The 21,258-nt window shown below is 45.6% G+C and overlaps 1 protein-coding gene across 1 annotated transcript; it reads left to right on the forward strand.

Moving 5' to 3' along the window:
* Positions 1-380: 380 nt before the first annotated feature.
* On the forward strand, positions 381-1,526 carry LOC109753943 (NAC domain-containing protein 41). The gene is made up of 2 exons (XM_020312866.4): positions 381-773; positions 876-1,526. Exons 1-2 carry the CDS (start codon positions 584-586, stop codon positions 1,355-1,357), a joined length of 672 nt encoding a protein of 223 aa, XP_020168455.1. The 5' UTR covers positions 381-583; the 3' UTR covers positions 1,358-1,526.
* Positions 1,527-21,258: the final 19,732 nt, after the last annotated feature.

The following is a 21,258-nucleotide window of genomic DNA, read 5'->3' on the forward strand; positions in this document are numbered from 1 at the left end:
GCCCGCACGCAGCTCTGTGTGTATAACGATCACAATCGCATACGTACGCCAAGCCATTACGTACTTCGGATTTATATATCTTTGTGTAGCAAGCAAGACTAGTTTATACGGATACATGACACCGTCGCATGTATTGAACAAGGATTAATACATGACATGACAGTGTCAAATACATATGTACGTGAGAACGATGGCATTATCACATCCCTTTCAGCTTTGAAGCGGCGCCTGAATTTTTCTACAAATGTATTCATTCCGCACCTCACGAGCTTTCGTGCTCGACTGGAAGAGTTGGGGAACAAATTCAGTGGTGAGGGAGACGGGATCTTGTCTATTCCAACAAGGAATCATACTGCTTAAGCAATAGACGGCGGCAGGATGGAGTTGGAGTCTGCTCCACGCCACAGCGCGCGCGCGTATGCAGATCCTATAAATTCCCCGCCTTTTCCGTCTCCACTCCACTCATCGACCCCCCTCACCTCTCTACCAAAACTGTACCGGCAGAATTGTACTGCCTTCCAGGACTGATCGCCGATCGGTTTCTGGCCTTCTACTTGCACCTTAAACCTGCAACTATACGCTGATGGAGAAGATGCGGGCAGCAGGGGAGGCGCCGCCGACGCAGCAGCTGCCTCCGGGGTTCCGGTTCCACCCCACCGACGTGGAGCTGGTGCTGCAGTACCTCCGCCGCATGGCCCTGGACCGCCCGCTGCCCGCCGCCGTCATCCCCGTCGTCCACGCCGCCGCCATGCCCGACCCCTGGGACCTCCCCGGTGCGTTTTCTTGTTGGCTTCTTGCACGCACGCATGCATGAATGACTGCTCACATGGAAATTGTCAAATTGATTTCGTTCCGTTTTCGGTTGATTGCTGCAGGCGCGAGCGAGGGCGAATCGGCTTACTTCTTCAGTCCGAGGCAGGGCCGTGGCGGGCGGCGGAGGAAAGCGGCCAGCGGGTACTGGAAGGCCACGGGGAAGGAGAAGCCGGTGTTCGTGCAGCTGCCGGTTGGCAAGCAGCTGCTCGTCGGCGTCAAGACGGTGCTCACCTTCCACCGCGGCAAGTCGCGCACGGACTGGGTCATGCACGAGTACCGCCTCGCCGGCGCGGCGGACCAGAACAAGCGTGCCAATGACGGCTCGCAGAGCAGCGAATGGGTCGTGTGCCGGGTGTCTCTGAAAAGCAGAGCAAGGAGGACGGCAGCCGGCGGCGAGACGACCGGCGATCAGCAGCAGGAGCAGCCATCACCGTCGCCGTCTTCGACGTCGAGCTGCGTCACGGACCACACTTGTCACGCTCCGGACCAAGAAGAGGTCAGCAGCAGCACAACTAGCCATTGCCAGCAGCATCCGAGACGCTAAGCTAGCTTCCAGCTGCTGCAGTGCAATCATGCATGCCTCCCAAAGAGAGGCCTAGCCAGAGCCAGGCATTTAAATTCCAGCCTTCCTTGTACCTGTCCTTGTACGTACGGCCGCAGCGCCATGGTAACCATGAGAATTGGGTTGAAGAGAAGAAGAAATCTCCATTAAAGCAGCTGCGGCATCCGCATCAGCTGTAACTTGCAAGTCTCCCCAAGACACTCATCAACGAAAGTGAAACCAGGATTAATTAAGCCCGCAGGAACATATAACATCAGTCGCTGCCGCAGCTGCAACTCGATCAGCTGTCGTTTCCGCGCGCGCGCACCACCGGTCCCTTTGGCTCTACTCCAAAATTTGAAATGGAAAAATGGCCTAAAATTAGAAACGGAGGCCAAATGGGCAACGCTGTCGCTTATCAAGGCGAGCGACGGCGACGGGAAGAAAGAGACCCGTGCGCGCGCTTCGCCGCAGACAGCGCGCCAAGCCCTGCACGTCCCGAGAGGCAGAGCGACCGGCCGAGAGTGGCCGGCATGCACTACTTGGCTTGGCCCTTTGCCGGGGTGAATCGGCTCCGAGATCTCTGCCTTGGACGCAGGGGGTTGGCTGCGGATGCGGATCGCGTCCTAGCACTCGCGACAGTTCGGCGGAAGGCGATCTGTTCGCGAGTTGTCTCACGGCTCTGAACTCTGCGTATAGGTGTAGGGTGACAGGCGCCGCACTAGCGACGATGGAGTATGGTCTTGTGGCCCCCCTTTGAGTTGTCCCCCTTTTTCTGCCAGTACAATGAGGACACAATGTAGGAATACTTCCAAAATTCGGCATGGGCCGCTATAAAAAAAAACTACTGACGCGTTTGGTTGCCTGCATATAGCCCAACTAGGCCCGGACGAAATGAAAAAAACTTGTTTGGTTGCGTACAGGGAGACCTGGTTTGCATCGACACAAAATTTAAAGCACCCCAGAGCCTGACTCGATGGGAACACTTGAATCCGCTGTTTCCAACGAGTCGGGCGCAAAAGTAGGACAGGGCGTATGCCATGGTGTAGGGGGAGGGGGGATCGGGGCGGTGATGGCGGGAGAAGAAAGTTGGTGGAGGCGGGATGGCGCGAAATCTAGCCTCACCCCCCCCCCCCCCCTCCCCATTTACTCGCTCCCTTCCTATATCTAGGACAATCCCGTCCTCGATTCTTAGCACCGGAGGTGGAGGCGACTCAGATCTGCGCAAGCGAAGGCGGCAGCAGCATTCCCCGACATTACCAGATGCTTCTCTCCTTCTTGTTCGACTGCGTCTGACCATCCTCGTCTCAGCCATGCCCCCACCCCGAAGCTAGTAAGCAGCATAGAACCCCCTCCTTTGTTAGGTCGTTTGTTAAGACGGTGTAGGATCGATTGCTCATTGCTGACCGCACCATGGATGTCACCTAGGTTGTGGACGAACGGATGAAGATGGTAGCTCATGCTGTTGGTCCATAAGAGAGATGTTCGTAGGAAAGACAAGCTTGTGATCCGGTATGGTTCACTGTTATTCCAGGATCAGAAGAGGATAGCGAATCTAAACTACATCTACAACTGCAACGACACCGAGTCTCTATGGATGCTTCGAATGCAGAGAACACATTTCGTCAGGCTCGTGCATACATTCAGGAGCAGGGGGCTGCTACAAGATAGCATCAACACCACTTTGGAAGAGTAAGTTGTCATGTTCCTCCATGTTGTGGGTCATAACGGGAGGTTCCGGGTGTTCCACAACACGTTCAGGAGATCAATGGAGACCATTTTCAGGTATTTCAGACAAGTGGTGTATGTTGTTGGAGAGCTCGGAGGAGACATGATCAGGTCACCAGCCGGGCAAACTCCTACCAAGATTCGCACTAGCCTAGGATGGTATCCGTATTTCAAGGTGAGCACTACTCGTAGTTCATGCCTTCACATGGTTGTCATGCGATTTTCAGGATTGCCATAACACCATCTTGTGATGTCATTTTCAGGATTGCATTAGCGCAGTGGATGATACTCATGTGACTACTAAAGTGCCGAGGTCATTGGCCGTAGCATACAAGGGTAGAAAGCACTACAGAAGGCAGAATGTTCTTGTTGCGGTTGACTTCGATCTGAAATTCACCTATGTGCTAGTTGGGTGGGAAGGATCAGCCCATGATGCTAACATTCTAAGTGACAACATGAATCGACCTGATGGCACTAATATGCTGGTTGGCAAGTTCCACCTAGGAGATGTTGGCTATGCATGTCGGCCTGGTGTTCTTTCATCGTTAAAAAAATTACATACAGATATTGGTTTTTTGCATGTATTTGCTCAAACAAACTCAACAGGGACAAGTATGCAAAATGCCCAAAAACATATATGTCAAAAAAAACTACATACAGATGTTGGTTTTTTTTCATGTATTTGCTCAAACAGACTCAACTGGGACAAGTATGCAAAATGCCCAAAAATAGAGATGTCAACCAAGCGCGTCATAGACGATTCACATCTCAAATTAATGAGAAGCAAATGTAAGCTCATAAAATAAAAATAAAATGCAAAGGGAGTAAAAGAGAGAAAATTAAATTACAGTTAAAAAACCTCAAGACCTTGAATGGTGAACTACATATGTTTCTTTCGAAAAGGAGGATAATCTCCGGCCTCTGCATCGAGCAATTAAAATTTAGAGAGAATTTCACTTTCTGGTCTCTACACCAACTAGGGGTGCACACAATCATTTTAGTATGAGTACCAAGATAAGCATGTCCTAAAAAATATTTAGTGAGAACCAAGATATTATCGTGATGAGTGGTTCGACCACACGCCGAACTTGAACCTTAATAAAAGGGGAAATCTTGTGCATCAACTGTCAATTTTAAGAATTGAACCCGGTCGTTAGGTTGCACAATCACATGCCCAACCACTAAGCTAAACCTCTCTTTGCAATTGCCCAACACGTTATTTTTTACTAAGATGCATCGATTAATGTGTGCCGCGCTCCATGCATAGAGAGTAATGCAAAAATAATGTAATTTATGACTTGCACATATGACTTGCTTATATGGCATGGTTGCATGTATATAAAACAAGTACTACCTCGGTCCGGGATTATAGGTCCTACTCCCTCCGTTTCATAATATAATACCTATAGATTTTTACAAAAGTCAAACATTATAAATTTTGACCATATTTATAGAGAAAAGTAGGTATATCTAGAATACCATATCCATATCATTGGATACATCGTGAGTTATATTTTCAGAATATACATGTTTAGTATTATAGATGTAGACAGTTTTCTCTATATATTTGGTCAAAGTTAGCGAAGTTTGATTTTCAAAAAAATCTATAGGCACGCTGTCCCAACTTATTAGGCCTCCTATTTTATAGCGCTGGGCATGCAAGCAAAGAGCAGTAAAGGGCTGCTGTTCATTGGATGCATGCGGCAGGTCAGAGCAAGCGTGCAGGTAGGTGAGATAAATGGGCTGCTGGGCTTAGCGAGTAATCTAAAGAATTTATTCGACTAAAAATCCTAGGTGCCTTGGTCCCCGAGAAATGGCTCTCCGGTCCTGTAAACCCGGATGGAGGTAGTAGATAGTAGGTTATAGCTATTTAATAATGAAAGATATTCAGCGGAAATTCATTTCAAATGAAACCAAATCCAAGTCCCAAGTTCTTATGGTAACAAAACATTTATAGGCTAAAGATGAGCAACAACGGCTATAAAAAATTAGCACCAAGCCACTCCCTCGGTCCAAATATATAAGGTCTAATACGTTTCTTGAAGGTACATATTAGGGTTTTTCTTTTCCTTCCCTATGCGGCTAGGGCAAAATTTTCCTTTCAGGCTTCATCAGCGAGCATGTGGATTTGCCTCCCTCTGTCTGCCGCTCCGATGGCTGGTGGCGGCGAGGGGAGTCCGATGCCTCCGCTCTGGTTAGTAGTTTAGGTTATGTGTTCTAGTCCTCGCAGGTGCGGCGCTCGGGCGGATGGTGGTTTCTTCTTCGAGTTTGTCTTCCGGACTCCGACCCTCCTCGAGTTCGCTCATCTGGACATAGTCGACGGAGTTCCGGAGTAGATCCATGCCGTGTCCATGGGGTGGTTAGGTTAGGGTTTCTTGTCATGCCGCGAGATTTGGTGTCAGGTGTTTCAGATCTATTCAAGGGTTCAATAATGGTGGCTACAATTTAGGGCGTTGGTCCTTAGGGCACGTGCACAAAGACTTCCCGGCTGTCATGGACAAGGTCAAGTCGGCTCCTGTAGGAGAACGACGACAGTGCCACGTCGGCAGCTTGTTCTAGTGGCGGTAGTGGTTTTTTCGGTGGTCACGAAATCTTGATCTAATTATTATTATGTTTGAGGTGCTTTATCCTTCCGATTTATAATAGATCTCGATCGTTTTCACACAAAAAAATACGTGTTTTGATGTTGCATTTGACCATGTATGCTAAAAAGATTGTAAGTGAATGAATCTTCTAATGATATAATTTTTATATCATACATCTCATATATTATTAATTTTACCGGTGCTCAAATGTCGGGTGCGCCTGCGGGTAGTGACCGGTCACCACTCAAAATTTCGTTTCCATGACCGGGTACCTCACTTAGCAAATCCTAAGTCCATACAACCACATGCATTATAAACTACATCTATGAAGATCCTCAGCTACTACATCAATATGTATCATCAGACTACTGAAAATTGGAATGTTTTACACATATATTAAGTTATGGACAAAGATCATCCACGGCTACCCTTGCCCTTGTCGGCACCCTTGGCGTCTTTGTGGCGGAAGTAGCGCTCGATTAGGCAAAATGGATCAAGCCGGATCTGCTCATCGTCAAAGTTGTCTGACTCATCACTGTCCTCCTTCCACTGTTTGGGGGAAGTCTAGCCATGGCACGGACCGCCCGTCCTTGCTCTGAGGGCACGTGTGTTCCTCCTCTGCTGCTTCTGGAGGATGCAAGCGTGGACGACTCCCTTGTCCAAGGCACCGTATGACGCCGGATCCGCCACCTGGGTCATGTTGACGGCGAGGTGGGACTCAGACTCCTGCGCCCTCTGCTTCGGACAGCAGGCACACGAGTCCCTGTAACACTCATATGTCTTTGTATCGAAGATGGGATGCAATAGTACCTCGATCCTCCATCTCTGACGGATCTGAGCGCCAATTGCGTGGACGCAATGGATTCCTGTCGGATCGAATCCGGCCATGGTCGGGCGCACTCCTCGTGCGAGCGGAGGAGGGCCATGCAGACGGCTATATCCTCCTCGTCCCCGCATGGGACAATGCTACAGGCGACGGTTCGGGAGTGGTCAGAGTCAGATCCGATCTCCACCATGCCGGAAAGGGAGCTTGGCGCGAAGTGGGGTGGCTAGGGTTTGGTCTAGGATGTAGATGGGGATGAATATATGCGGGGTCAGGGTGGGCAGGATCCAGCGTGGCGGACGCGTACGGGCCTCCCCATACCTGCCTTAGATTTGGGTTAGATATTTTTCGACAAAGGATGAATTTTATTGACTCAAAATGAAGCATCCGACCCTTGCATAGTTAGGATGCACACCAACGCACACAAAATAAACACGCCACCAAATAGCAAAGTCAAATGTGACCAAAGCTATGCCTCAATGATGAAAAAGAAAATAAAATGAAGTGAACAAATCTGTAATCTACAAACTAAAACAATGACCATAACCGCACCAACTATCTATTGACAACACAAAGACAATGAGGTTCTTCAACGACAACGCCTTCAGGTAGGGAGCGATGCTCAAGCGCCGCTGTCACTGGATCTAACCATCAAAGTCCAGATTCTAGGTTTTTCACCCTAAACAACTAGTCCGAGCGTATTCAAGCAATGCCCTCAACAAGGTAACAACGCTAAACATCGCCATTGTCAGGCATAACGAACTCGGGTCAAACCTAGGTTTTTACCTCGAAGCTCGAGCGGGTACACGAGAAGCACCACCAAATCGAAATCAATAAATGTTGTCACCACCACTTTTTCGTAACCCAAGCGGCCACATGCGCTGGGTTAGAAACCGATTGCCGCCGCCACACAACCATACCTTCTTCGTCAAGCCGTTATCCATAGATTGCATCTCACCGGCGAAGGCAATCTCTGGATTTGGGGAGAGGAACCCTCACGAAGGCCTTTCGATGGCCATCACAATTCGCAGCGAAGCTGCCGCCGCATGCCATGTTCACCATGGACCAACTTCATTGGTGGAGCACACCACCCCGATTGCCACCTCGTCGGAGAGGACGCTGCCTAGGCCTAGGTGCCGCACGGCCAGATTAGGCACACGAGAGACAGATTTGTCTGGTGGCCAAGAGCCACGATGTCGCAACACCCATGGCCTCAGACCCACCTCCCCGTTGTCGGCATCGGCAAGAGATGCCGCAACCACCAAGAACAGTGCCTGAGCGGAGCCACCTCAGATCGAGCGGGTGGCATTGAAGGGCGAACTCCCGTGGACGCCGATGAACTTAGGATGGCGTGGGGGCGGGGAGAAGATGCACGAAGCAGAGGGGCGCCCGTACTGGCCGTCCGGGTCGGGATTTTGTTACCGTTCAATGACCGGACCATCCGCGTGGATGTAAGGGGTGGGGGTAGGGGGTTTGGGGGAGCCCAATTGTTGATGCTCTTGCACCCTCATCCTGAGTGAAGGTAGACGCTAGAGGGTATGGCATTTAGCTGCATACTCTTTGATCATGCCAACTAAGTTTTGGTCGTAAAATGGAAGTTTTCCTCCAACGCCAAGGTATGTGGCATTGATATAACCTCCAGAGAGGCTGGCGTTGAGCACAAGATTACAGTGGCTATAGTTTGGGAGGCGAGTCACTGTTGGCTGAACTTTGGCGTTAGATTAGATTTGTGGATTCTTCTACAACCGTATAGGTTGTGTGCGAGGTCTCTCCGAAGAACGGAGTAAGGAGGACAGCAGCGGGCAACGAGACGACCGCCGCCACCATCGTGCACCGCCGCCGGTAAGGCGCCGCTCGATGACCAGCCATGGCCGGCGCTTTAGTCGTGGAGCTGCGCTACTGACATTTGGCGCGCTCCGGAGCAGGACGAAGGGGCTGTTTGGATTGAAGCCTAGGGACGTCACGCCAAACAATTGGCGTTGACCGAACACTCGGTGCCAGTTTGGTCCGGAACCAATATTTTGGCCAGCCCGGGCCACATGGGCACACGCATTTCATTTTTTCACCAAATCGTTGGCGAGGCACAGGCGGCTGGATGGTCCGCCAATTTTTTGGCGTGCCCTCGTTTTGGTAGGGCCAGTTGGGGCAGCATCCAAATGCACCCGAAGTGAGCAGCAGTGCTAGCCACCAGTAGCGGCATCGGAGATGCGCATCCAGCTGCAGTGCATCATCATGCCTCCAAAGAAAGGCCAGCTCGGCATGACGAACTCCCCAATCACAATTTGTACCTCTCCTTGTACGGGTCGTACTGGAATGATGACAACTTGAGCACCGGGCTTGAAGACGAGTCCGTCCGAAGAAATCTCCACGAGAGCAGCTCCCACATCCGTATCAGCTGTAACTTGCAAGCTTCCCCTTAAGCTAAGCACACCATAAACATTTAAGATAATCGAACCCGGATTAGGCAGGGCAACTCCATCAACCAACCGTCGGCTCGCCAAACTCATTGTCTTTTGGCTCTTCTACTTCTAAATCACCATGGAACAAATCAGCTCGAGAATTTTCAGCTTAAAATTTCATACCAAAATTAGAAGGAGCGATTCAGAAGCGAAATGACCGACGCTTTCAAGGCGAGTGACGGCGACGGAGGGAAGAGGGACCTGTACGCTGCGCACGAGACAGCACGGAAAGGTCTCGGGATGGCAGATTCTCCTAGCCAAGAGGCAAAAGCGAGCGCGAGCGGGACTATGGAATAATAAGTGAGCGAGTGGGGGAGACGGTGACAGAAGGCATCTTGGCTTGGCTCTTTGCCGGACCGAATCGGCTACCGAGATTTTGGGTTTGAACCGATGAGTGGGGCGGGGGATCACGTCGCGAGCACTGGTGACAGTTCGGCCGACGGCGATTTGCTCTCGAGTAGCCTCGCCACTCTGAACTCTGTGCTGTAGCTGTAGGGTGACCCCCCTCCCCCTTCTGCCCTCTGGTGTCTTTGTCCACGAGTTCACATGTCCCCTCTCTCCCTGTACACATGCTTTGTTTTGGCTCGTGACACAACCCGAAGGCGAAAATATCCTATGGAAACCAAAATATAATCTTAAAAACTGTGCAAACCACATTCAAAAGTTGTCTCGGTACCAATATGATTACACATGATATATGACGATAATGTTGTCTAAACTACGAGGCGCACAACACCTCTTAATTTTTCGGTAACGCTTCCCGTCAACCGGCCGATTGGACGTGAAACGTCCGCCACATTGTTCGTGCGCCACGTGCCCCTGACTGAGCTTTTTGCAACATGGTCTTTCTTGGCAGACGCGCAAGCACAACACAAACTATGTTGCACACCGTGCAGTGCAAGAAAAAAATAACAAAAGAATAACAATTGTTCAGGGTTTGCAATAAGGCTCGTGTTGCAACGCGCTGAGCGCAACACAAGGTTTGTTGCAAAGGCTCTCAGGCCTTTTACAATGCAAGGAACCGAGTTTTTATCAAGCACCAGTGCTTCTCTCTACATAAGGGATGCCTAATTAAACATCTATACTCTATAAATAAGCTCATGCGCCTTAAAGAAATTGGGTTTATTTCTTCAAGCACTTTGCATTGTACAAGGCCTAAGCGAGCAGATTGGACAAAAAAAATGTGCGAGGGATTTGCAATAAGGCTCATGTTGCAAAGCACTGAACGCAACAAAAGGTACATGTCCTCATTGTTGGCAGTTTGCTGCCATTTGTTGCCCCTGGTGGTGGCCTTGCAGGTTGGGTAGTTGTCGGTGATGCACGCACGGGTGCGGCTAGTGTTCGCTGGAGAACCCACGACAACGAACCACCATTTTGCCAGAGCTGGAGTAGAATTCTCACTAGAGGAGTCGCCGCCTTAGCTCCCACGCTTGCACTTGCGCTTCGGATCTCGATGGCCGCCCGTCGAAGTTGTAGAATCATTGAAGGCCCGGTAGTCAGTGCTCTGCCAGTCCACCGTGTTGCCTCCATGCAGGAGTGGCTAGGGTCTGGGCCTACGTCGTGCGGCTACGAAGAACCAAACGAGGCAGCCGACCAGGCAAGCGAGGCAGCCAAATCGTTTGATTCGTGTTCCTAGGGGTATACACGTTGGTTTTCTTTTCATGAGTTGCCTAGCCTCTTGTGGGGCGAGTCTATGTCTCACTTCTAGCGAGATAGAAGAACGTGTCGCCACAAGGCAGATTGAAAATAGCCGGCCCAGTTAACGTACCTCCGAAGGTCTCGTCCTCTATATTTGTGTTTCTATTATAGTTGTTTTTATCTTTTCTTCATATTTTTCAGAATAAATAATACATATATTCCAAAAAAAATAATGTACTGACATGGTTTTAATGTTTATCCCGATTTTAAAAAAAATGCTAAGACAGCGAGAATTGTCTGTTTGTGCATTTCATTTTAAAGATAGCATTAAGTAATGTTAGTTACATTTAAAAAAATTTACACTTTCAAAATAATATACGAGATATTTTTCAAAACTTTATACAATGTAAAAAAATGTTTCGTATATAAAACGTGCTTACCTTTTTTATATCTATATAAAATGTACATATATTTGCAAACGAAATGTACATGTAAATGTTAAATGTGCATAATCTTTTTACACCTATATAAGAATGTACATGTATTTGTTCAGAAAATGCAGCATTGATTTTTCTTAGTTTCTGATCGTTTGAGCATACTAGTTTCTATTGTTGTTGTTTTAAATTTATCTACATTCCGAAAACCTTAATTTAGCTCTTTTGAAAAATACCACGAATTTTGAAAATATTAATAAGTGTAAAAATTTCTTTTTATAATTTTAGAAAATATAGATTGCATTAAAAAAGTCTTCATGACATCCCAAAAACGTTCATCCTTTCAAAAACAAATATACAAGACATTTTCAAAAAATGTAAAACAAATATTCATATAATTCAAAAATATTGTTTCATACCAATGAAAGGAATGTACATTATATTTTCAAAGATGCTAAGATGTACTTAGAAAATGTAAGGCGTGTATAATTTTTTATATATATAAAAATCTATGATATGTATAAAATATTAGACATGAAAACACATATTTGAAAAAAATTATCATGTATTTTAAAAATGTTAAACATGTATTAAATATGTTTACCTATGTACCAAAATTCAATGTGTATGGAAAATTGACATCAATACACATATTTCTAAGAAAATCATGTATTTGAAGTAATGTTAAATGCGTATCAAAATATTTCTGATGTATGTGAATAATATACAATGTGTAAATAGACATGTGTTGGAAATAGAAAGAGAAAGGGAAAAGGGAAAATAAAAAAATAAAAAAATAAAGAAATAAAGAAAGAAAAACAAAAAAGTTAAAAGGATATCTGTGAAAACCAAAGAAAATCCCTGCAAACACTGTAAAAACTGATGAGAAAAACTCTCGCGCTATAGTATTGGACGACCCAGTGATGCTGCATTGTAGGCAAGACCTACGAAATCACTAGTTAAGGGGTACTTGTTGCAAAAATCACCTCCACTTTCCCAGGTTGCGACAATGCCGCGCTACATGTGCGCCACTTGTCGCAACCTGGGAGTTTTCCCTTTTTTAGTATATCCATTTATTCAAAAAGTTTTATCTCTTAAACCGTGCGTCCGAATCTCGAACCATTTTCACTGTTGGATTCCTCGCATTGAGATCTTCAAAACTAGATCTCATGTTGATAGGTTTTGACGAACTTTTTTTTCACGAAAAAAACCGGACGATAAAGCCGAACCAGGAGCATGCCCTTTCCGAAAGAGGCACGCCCGTGCCTCTCGCGGAAGCAAAACCGTGCCTCTCGCGAAAGAGAAAAAAAGAAGTGAAAACATGTTTTTTTCATTTCTGAGGAGGCACAGCCGCGCCTCTGGCGAAAGCACAACCATGCCTCTCGCGGAAGCAAAACCATGCTTCTTGCGAAAGAAAAAAACAACAGAAAACGCGTTTTTTTCATTTTCGAGAGGCACGACCGTGCCGCTCATGAAAGCACAACCTTTCCTCTCGCCGAAGCAAAACCGTGCCTTTCTCGGAATGAAAAAAAACAGAAAACGCGTTTTTTTGTTTCCGTGAGGCACGGTCGTGGCTCTCGCGAAAGCACAACCGTGCCTCTCTCGAAAGCAAAACCGTGCCTCTCGTGGAAGGAAAAAACAGAAAATACGTTTTTTTCGTTTCCGAGAGTCATGGCCGTGACTCTCGTGAAAGCAAAGCTGTGCCTCTCGCGGAAGCAAAACCGTGACTCTCATGAAAAAAAACACGTTTTTTAGCGTAATTTTTTTTTAAATTCCCAAAAGCTAAGACAAGTGGAAAACCGAAACGTCGAAAAAACCAGAAAAAAACCATTTAAAAAGCCGAAAGCGCACGCGGAAAATAACTAAAAAACAAAATCGGGAGGGAGCGTCCAGAGCGCGACATGTGGCGGGCGGCCGAGAGTGCGCCAAGTGGCGCTGATCGTTGTGAGCCTTCCAAAGGAGTGCTCGTTAACTAGTTGCTCTCTAAGACCTATTACAAATCACAGTGGGCGAGAAATAGAATTTACGCCTCTTATGGCCGGGTGCTCCTATTGCGCGAGTGAGGCGCTGCCGAACATAGCGCGCAACCCATATTGGGCCAGCCCATGAGCTGGGCAGGACGCCCCCTTTTTTTATTTCTTTCGGTTTTCTTTTTTACCTGTTATTTATTTATTTTTCTCTTTTGAAAATTCATATTTTCTAAATTTCAGAAAAGATGAATTTGGAAAATAAATTCATAAATCATAGAATTTTATGGTTTTAAAAATGTTCATGGTTTTGTAAAAAATATTTGAATTTTGAGAAAATGCTTGTGAACTAAAAAAAGGTTAACGAATTCCTAAAAAATGAATATAGATTTAAAAATATGTTCATGATGTCGATAGAATGAACGTTTTTTGAATTTTAATGAACATTTTTTACTTATGTGTACAGTTTTTATGAGCAATTTTAGTAGTGATGGTATTTTTAAAATTTGATGAACTAGTTTTGAATTCAATTAAAAATGACCTTTATGAACCAAATTTGCATTTTTTGGAAAAAAAAAGGATGAACAAATTTTGGATATGATGAACATTTTTTGAAAATTGATAGACATTTTCTAAATCCAACGAAAAAAACTGAATTTAATGAAATTTTTTTGAATTGGTGAACTTTTCTTACACTGATAATTTTTTTAATTCAATGAAATAAATGTTCATGAGTTTGAAAAGAAATTTTGTAAAAAGTGAAAATATAAAGAAGAGAAAAGAGAAAATAAAAAGAAAAAGGAATACAGAAAAAATTAAAAGGAAAAGGAAAAAGGAAAAGGAAAAGGAGGAAAAACCAAAAAAAGGAAAATGGGCCGGCACAAACGTACACCCACGCGCGAGGGCGGAGGTACGCGCTACGTCGCTTGCAAGCTACGTCGCATAAGAGGCATACCTGTATCGAATACCCAAAACATATGGCAAGTCTAAGCCTCTTGTCTTCTAAATCTTGTATCGTGTAAGTTTTGGGTATTCGATAGAGTTATCATCTTATATTGCAAGTCTAAGCCTCTTCTAAATCTTGTACCATTGTTTATACTACCCTGCATAAGAGGCATATTAATGCACAAAAATATTTTGATACTGCCCCACAAGAATGTGAAATTAATACACATAAAAATTTAGCCATCCTATAATTCCAGTTCCGAATCACCGTCAGAGGGTGCGAGTGCCTAGAATCTGCTAGCCTTGCTGCCCACCGGTGAGGGGAACGAGGCTTGGCTAAGTTAGGCACCTTCTTCGACGAGCTCCACCATTTCCTTGCGGGCGCTGGGCAAGTCACCAAGCGTGACACCTTTCATGTCGCCCACGGAATCGCGAGAGCACGTCCGCACACTTGCTGCTTTGCGAGCAATTGCCCCTACAAAAACTGAATCACCCACAAGCATTTTGTTGCTTCTTCCATTTCAAAATAAGTATCATGGTTTTAGCTTAAATCATAAATAGAAGCACATATTTCGTTTTGATGGGAGAAACAGAGCAGAAGGTAAATTAATTTCGTATATGCTGATAGTCGAGGCCAGGTGGTTGAGGCAGTACACACCTTTTTGCCTGGGGAATAACTATCCAGATGGTTACAAAATAAGTTGGTGGTCTGTCATCTGAGCATATGTGTCTCACATGTCACTTTGATTCGTTAGGCGGTTCTTAATCAACTAGCGTGCTCAACTGAATCAAGTAAGCTAATAATAGCAGCTAGCTAGCTTAGCTGGGATGCATGAAGCTCGGTCCCCGGTACATACATGTGGAATGGGCAAAGTCGGTGAGTAGATTTAGTCAATTAATTTGATTCATGAACGCTAATGTATTGGTGACATACCGACCGATGTTGACCATATTTCTGAGGTCGCTAGGATTGATTCGAGGTATCATTGACGAATGTGCAGAAATTGTGACCGTTGGAACTACGTGCAGTCAGATCAGTAAGGCAAAACTAATCCACATATGCTAACACTCATGAGCATGATGACATAAACGTTGCATATGGCTCAAATCGAACCGAGCTCGTATCAAATCATCAGCCCATTTTCTTAGAAAGAAATGAAGCAAAACGCTTACTCCTACCGCTTTAATCAGACGGACGCCACGGACAGCCGGTCAGACGGACGTCATTCAACCCTATCCTACAAATGTATGTCTCATTCTTTTTCATTCTATACTTCAAATATAAAAAAAATCAAAGATAATATCATGGTGCATTAATAACTCAAAGATAACACTACAATTCAAACATAAAGTTTTAAAATAAAATAATTAAAATTTGTTTTCTCGAACACATGTTTTTTTTCTTTCAAAAAGGGTAAGGCCCAACATGTCCACCATCATGATGCACACTTTCAGAGACATCGATAGATCAGAAACTTGAGTTTATTGCACTTCTCGAAACAGGAAGAGATAATTTGACCTCGCAGTTCCTTGGAACTTTGTCTGGCGGAATTGATTTTGATTGGCACTGTTTGCCTCCTAGAGAAAGATCCGGTGAGATTTTGTTGGGGGTTAAGTGCGAAACTTTAGAGGTGATCAATGTGGTTTGAGGTGATTTTGCGGTTAAGTTTCGGGTGAGGTCAAAGGTGGATGGATTCCGCTGGTATCTGGTGGCTGTATACAGAGCAGCCCAACTCGAACTTAAGCCTGACTTCCTAGTGGATCTGGTTAGGATCTACGGGGATGAAAGACTCTCAATACTAGTTGGAGGGGATTTTAATATAATCAGAAGGAGAGAAGAGAAGAACAATGACAATTTTGATGGGCGTTGGTCCCTAATGTTTAACATGATTATTGAGAGTCTCAGTCTGAGGGAGACTGAACTCACGGGTAGGCAGTTCACATGGGTCAACACGTTACCCACTCCAACTTATGAGAAGTTGGATAGAGTGCTCGCTAGTGTGGAATGGGAACAGAAATACCCACTCGTGTCGGTGCATGCGACGCAAAGGGCCATCTCAGACCACACACCTCTATTGATAGACTCGGGAGACGCAACACATATTGGCAACAAAAACACTTTCTCTTTCGAATTAAGTTGGTTCGAAAAAGAGAACTTCATTGCCATTGTAGCAAGAGAATGGGCGAAGCCTATTAGTGGGCGATCTAGTATAGAACGATGGCAAACAAGATTAGGCACCTAAGACAATTTTTAAGGGGTTGGGCCAGAAACGAAAGTGGGATTTACAAACAAGAAAAAGAAAGGCTCATCCAACTAATCGATGCTTTGGACCCGAAAGCAGAATCGAACATGCTCGATGTGTCACAACAGGTCGCAAAGTCGGACGCTGAGCAAAGCATGCACGCTCTTCTTAGACAAGAAGGATTGAAATGGGCCTTGCGTGCTAAGGTTCTTAAGGTCGTCCAAGGGGATGATAATACGCAATTTTTTCACATGATTGCGAATGGTAAACATAGGAAAAATAAAATTATCCAGCTTGAACAAGATGAAGGAACCGTGGCGGGACATGAAAACCTCAAGTCATATATTTCGAATTATTATAAACAACTATTCGGGCCTCCGATGGGTAATGCGGTGTCCCTGGATGAGTTTGTTGTTGGGGATATTCCTCAACTTCGGTCAGATGAAAATTAGATTTTGTCTGCACCGTTTACTGAGAAAGAGGTTTTCGATGCAATATCACAAATGAAACAGAATAAAGCACCGGGACCAGATGGGTTCCCTGCGGAATTCTATAAGAAATGTTGGCATATTATAAAGGATGATCTTATGCCTATGTTTCACGATTTTTTCAATGGTTACTTGGAACTCTTCCATCTTAACTTTGGTATGATAACATTGTTGCCAAAGAAAGAAGAAGCAGTTCGCATCGAGCAGTTAAGGCCAATATGTCTTTTAAATGTGAGTTTCAAAATATTCATGAAAGTGGGTACTAATAGACTGACACGGATCGCCCATTCGGTGGTGTAACCAAGCCAGACGGCTTTCATGCCGGGGAGACATATCCTAGAAGGGGTTGTTGTTTTACATGAAACTCTCCATGAAATTCATTCGAAGAAGCTAGATGGGGTCATCTTCAAAGTGGATTTCGAAAAGGCATATGATAAAGTAAAGTGGCCTCTCCTTCAGAAGGCAATGCGCATGAAGGGTTTCAATGAGACATGGAGGAATCACACTACCGCAGGATATTGCTAACGTGACACTACGGTCAGAGACCCTTTGACGAAACTGTGTGCGATGCATTAATCGCAAACGGGGATGTAAAAAAACCATCAAAAAAGATGCAAAACATTTGTGATGGCGGAGACATCAAACACGGTTCAGATTTTAGTTATGTGTGCGATGCGGGGCATACGGTTGATCCAAAAGAATTGTTTGCGATCAGGCAGGACAACAGAAACGGGCAGCCATATCAATGTGTGTGCGATAAATGGCATATAGTTCGCTCTGATAAACTAGGTGTTATTAGGGAATGCAACAGAAACGGTCATCCAGATCAAGGTGTGTGTGATATACGGCATATGGTTCACTCGGACGAATTGTTTTCGATTAGGGAAGAGAACAGAAACGGTTCAACTTAACAAGATGTGTGTGATATGCAGCATTAGTTATTCCACCTACCATTAGTTATTCCAAGCATATCAGGCAACGACCAAAGCTTCGACGTCGACTCCTACCTGCGTTACATCTTCGACGAGGAGAATGAGCCGGAGCAGGCCGGGGAGCAAGAGCTTCATCGGCATGTGCAGGCACCGTGGCCCATCGGCAGTGATATCGGCGTGACAGTCCTTGGGCGCACAATCGATATATTGCAGAGGAGGTGTGATGAGCAGTTTGCCATCCACCATGCATGCAAAAGATCCAGAGCTGCTCGACGGCATGATCGACGACCCACCCGAAGAGTCGCTGTCACCAATGCTCATCGAGAGCCTGATGCCCCGCAAGGAATGGTCAGAGGACCTCTGCGATTCAGTCAAGACACAGGCAGCCTGCGGCTTCATCATTGCCTGCGGCGGCCGTGTCAACCTCGATCCCGATGATGTGCTGGCCAGGCTCGAGCGCATCCTTGGCAGAGTTGACGTCCCCGACGAAGTAGAACATCGCCAATGTGATATCTTGAGGATGCAGGTGATGGACGGAATTTGCTACCAGGTGATACGTCTCCAACATATCTATAATTTTTGGTTGTTTCATGCCATTATATTATCTGTTTTGGATGTTTTATATGCATTAATATGCTCTTTTATATTATTTTTGGACTAACCTATTAACCTAGAGCCCAGTTCCACTTTTTGTTTTTTCCTTGTTTTTGAGCTTCGTAGGAAAGGAATACCAAACGGGGTACAAACGGAATAAAACCTTCCCAATGATTTTTCTTGGACCAGAAGACACCCAGGAGACTTGGAGTTCAAGTCAGAAGAGCCACGAGGCGACAACAAGGGTGGAGGGCGCCCCCTACCTTGTGGGCCCCTCGTGACCCCCTGGCCTAGTTCTTCCTCCTATATATTCACATATATTCCAGAAACACCAGAAGCATCCATGAAAACACTTTTCCACCGTCGCAACCTTCTGTTCCTGTGAGATCCCATCTTTGGGGCCTTTTCCGGCATCCTGCCGGAGGGGGATTCGATCACAGAGGGCATCTACATCAACTCTATTGCCCTTCCGGTGAAGCGTGAGTAGTTTACCACAGACCTACGGGTCCATAGCTAGTAGCTAGATGGCTTCTTCTCTCTCTTTGATTCTCAATACCATGTTCTCCTTGATGTTCTTGGAGATCTATCCGATGTAATACTTTTTTGCGGTGTGTTTGCCGAGATCCGATGAATTGTGGATTTATGATCAGCTTATCCATGAATATTATTTGAATCTCCTCTGAATTCTTATATGCATGATTTGGTATCTTTGTATTTCTCTTTGAATTATCGGTTTGGTTTGGCCAACTAGATTGGTTTTTCTTGCAATGGGAGAGGTGCTTAGCTTTGAGTTCACCCAGTGACAAAGTAGGGGTAGCGATGTTGGGGAACGTAGTAATTTCAAAAAAAATCCTACGCACACGCAAGATCATGGTGATGCATAGCAACGAGAGGGGAGAGTGTTGTCTACGTACCCTCGTAGACCGAAAGCGGAAGCGTTAACACAACGCGGTTGATGTAGTCGTACGTCTTCACGATCCGACCGATCAAGTACCGAACGCACGGCACCTCCGAGTTCAGCACACGTTCAGCTCGATGACGTCCCTCGAACTCCGATCCAGCCGAGTGTTGAGGGAGAGTTTCGTCAGCACGACGGCGTGGTGACGATGATGATGTTCTACCGACGCAGGGCTTCGCCTAAGCACCGCTACGATATTATCGAGGTGTAATATGGTGGAGGGGGGCACCGCACACGGCTAAAAGATCGTTGATCAATTGTTGTGTCTATGGGGTGCCCCCCTGCCCCCGTATATAAAGGAGCAAGGGGGAGGCCGCCGGCCAAGGAGGAGGGCGCGCCAAGGGGGGAGTCCTACTCCCACCGGGAGTAGGACTCCTCCTTTCCTTGTTGGAATAGGAGAAGGGAAGGGAGAAGGAGAAAGAAGGAAGGGGGCGCCCCCCTTCCCTAGTCCAATTCGGACTAGTCCATGGGGAGGGGTGCGGCCACCCTTTGGGGCCTTTCTCTCCTTTCCCGTATGGCCCATTAAGGCCCAATACGAATTCCCGTAACTCTCCGGTACTCCGAAAAATATCCGAATCACTCGGAACCTTTTCGAAGTCCGAATATAGTCGTCCAATATATCGATCTTTACGTCTCGGCCATTTTGAGACTCCTCGTCATGTCCCCGATCTCATCCGGGACTCCGAACTCCTTCGGTACATCAAAACACATAAACTCATAATATAACCGTCATCGTAACGTTAAGCGTGCGGACCCTACGGGTTCGAGAACTATGTAGACATGACCGAGACACCTCTCCGGTCAATAACCAATAGCGGAACCTGGATGCTCATACTGGCTCCCACATATTCTACGAAGATCTTTATCGGTCAGACCGCATAACAACATACGTTGTTCCCTTTGTCATCGGTATGTTACTTGCCCGAGATTCGATCGTCGGTATCTCGATACCTAGTTCAATCTCGTTACCGGAAAGTCTCTTTACTCGTTCCGTAATACATCATCCCGCAACTAACTCATTAGTTACAATGATTGCAAGGCTTATAGTGATGTGTATTACTGAGTGGGCCCAGAGATACCTCTCCGACAATCGGAGTGACAAATCCTAATCTTGAAATACGCCAACCCAACAAGTACCTTTGGAAGCACCTGTAGAGCACCTTTATAATCACCCAGTTACGTTGTGACGTTTGGTAGCACACAAAGTGTTCCTCCGGTAAACGGGAGTTGCATAATCTCATAGTCATAGGAACATGTATAAGTAATGAAGAAAGCAATAGCAACATACTAAACGATCGAGTGCTAAGCTAACGGAATGGGTCAAGTCAATCACATCATTCTCCTAATGATGTGATCCCGTTAATCAAATGACAACTCATGTCTATGGCTAGGAAACATAACCATCTTTGATCAACGAGCTAGTCAAGTAGAGGCATACTAGTGACACTCTGTTTGTCTATGTATTCACACATGTATCAAGTTTCCAGTTAATACAATTCTAGCATGAATAATAAACATTTATCATGATATAAGGAAATAAATAATAACTTTATTATTGCCTCTAGGGCATATTTCCTTCAGTCTCCCACTTGCACTAGAGTCAATAATCTAGTTCACATCGCCATGTGATTTAACATCAATAGTTCACATCATCATGTGATTAATACCCATAGTTCACATCGTCATGTGACCAACACCCAAAGGGTTTACTAGAGTCAGTAATCTAGTTCACATTGCTTATGTGATTAACACCCAAAGAGTACTAAGGTGTGATCATGTTTTGCTTGTGAGATAATTTTAGTCAACGGGTCTGTCACATTCAGATCCGTAAGTATTTTGCAAATTTCTATGTCTACAATGCTCTGCACGGAGCTACTCTAGCTAATTGCTCCCTCTTTCAATATGTATCTAGACCGAGACTTAGAGTCATCTAGATTAGTGTCAAAACTTGCATCAACGTAACCCTTTACGACGAACCTTTTGTCACTTCCATAATCGAGAAACATATCCTTATTCCAGTAAGGATAATTTTGACTGCTGTCCAGTGATCTACTCCTAGATCACTATTGTACTCCCTTGCCAAAATCAGTGTAGGGTATACAATAGATCT

The sequence above is a fragment of the Aegilops tauschii genome, chromosome 5 (assembly GCF_002575655.3).
Source record: "Aegilops tauschii subsp. strangulata cultivar AL8/78 chromosome 5, Aet v6.0, whole genome shotgun sequence".
Lineage (NCBI taxonomy): Eukaryota > Viridiplantae > Streptophyta > Magnoliopsida > Poales > Poaceae > Aegilops > Aegilops tauschii.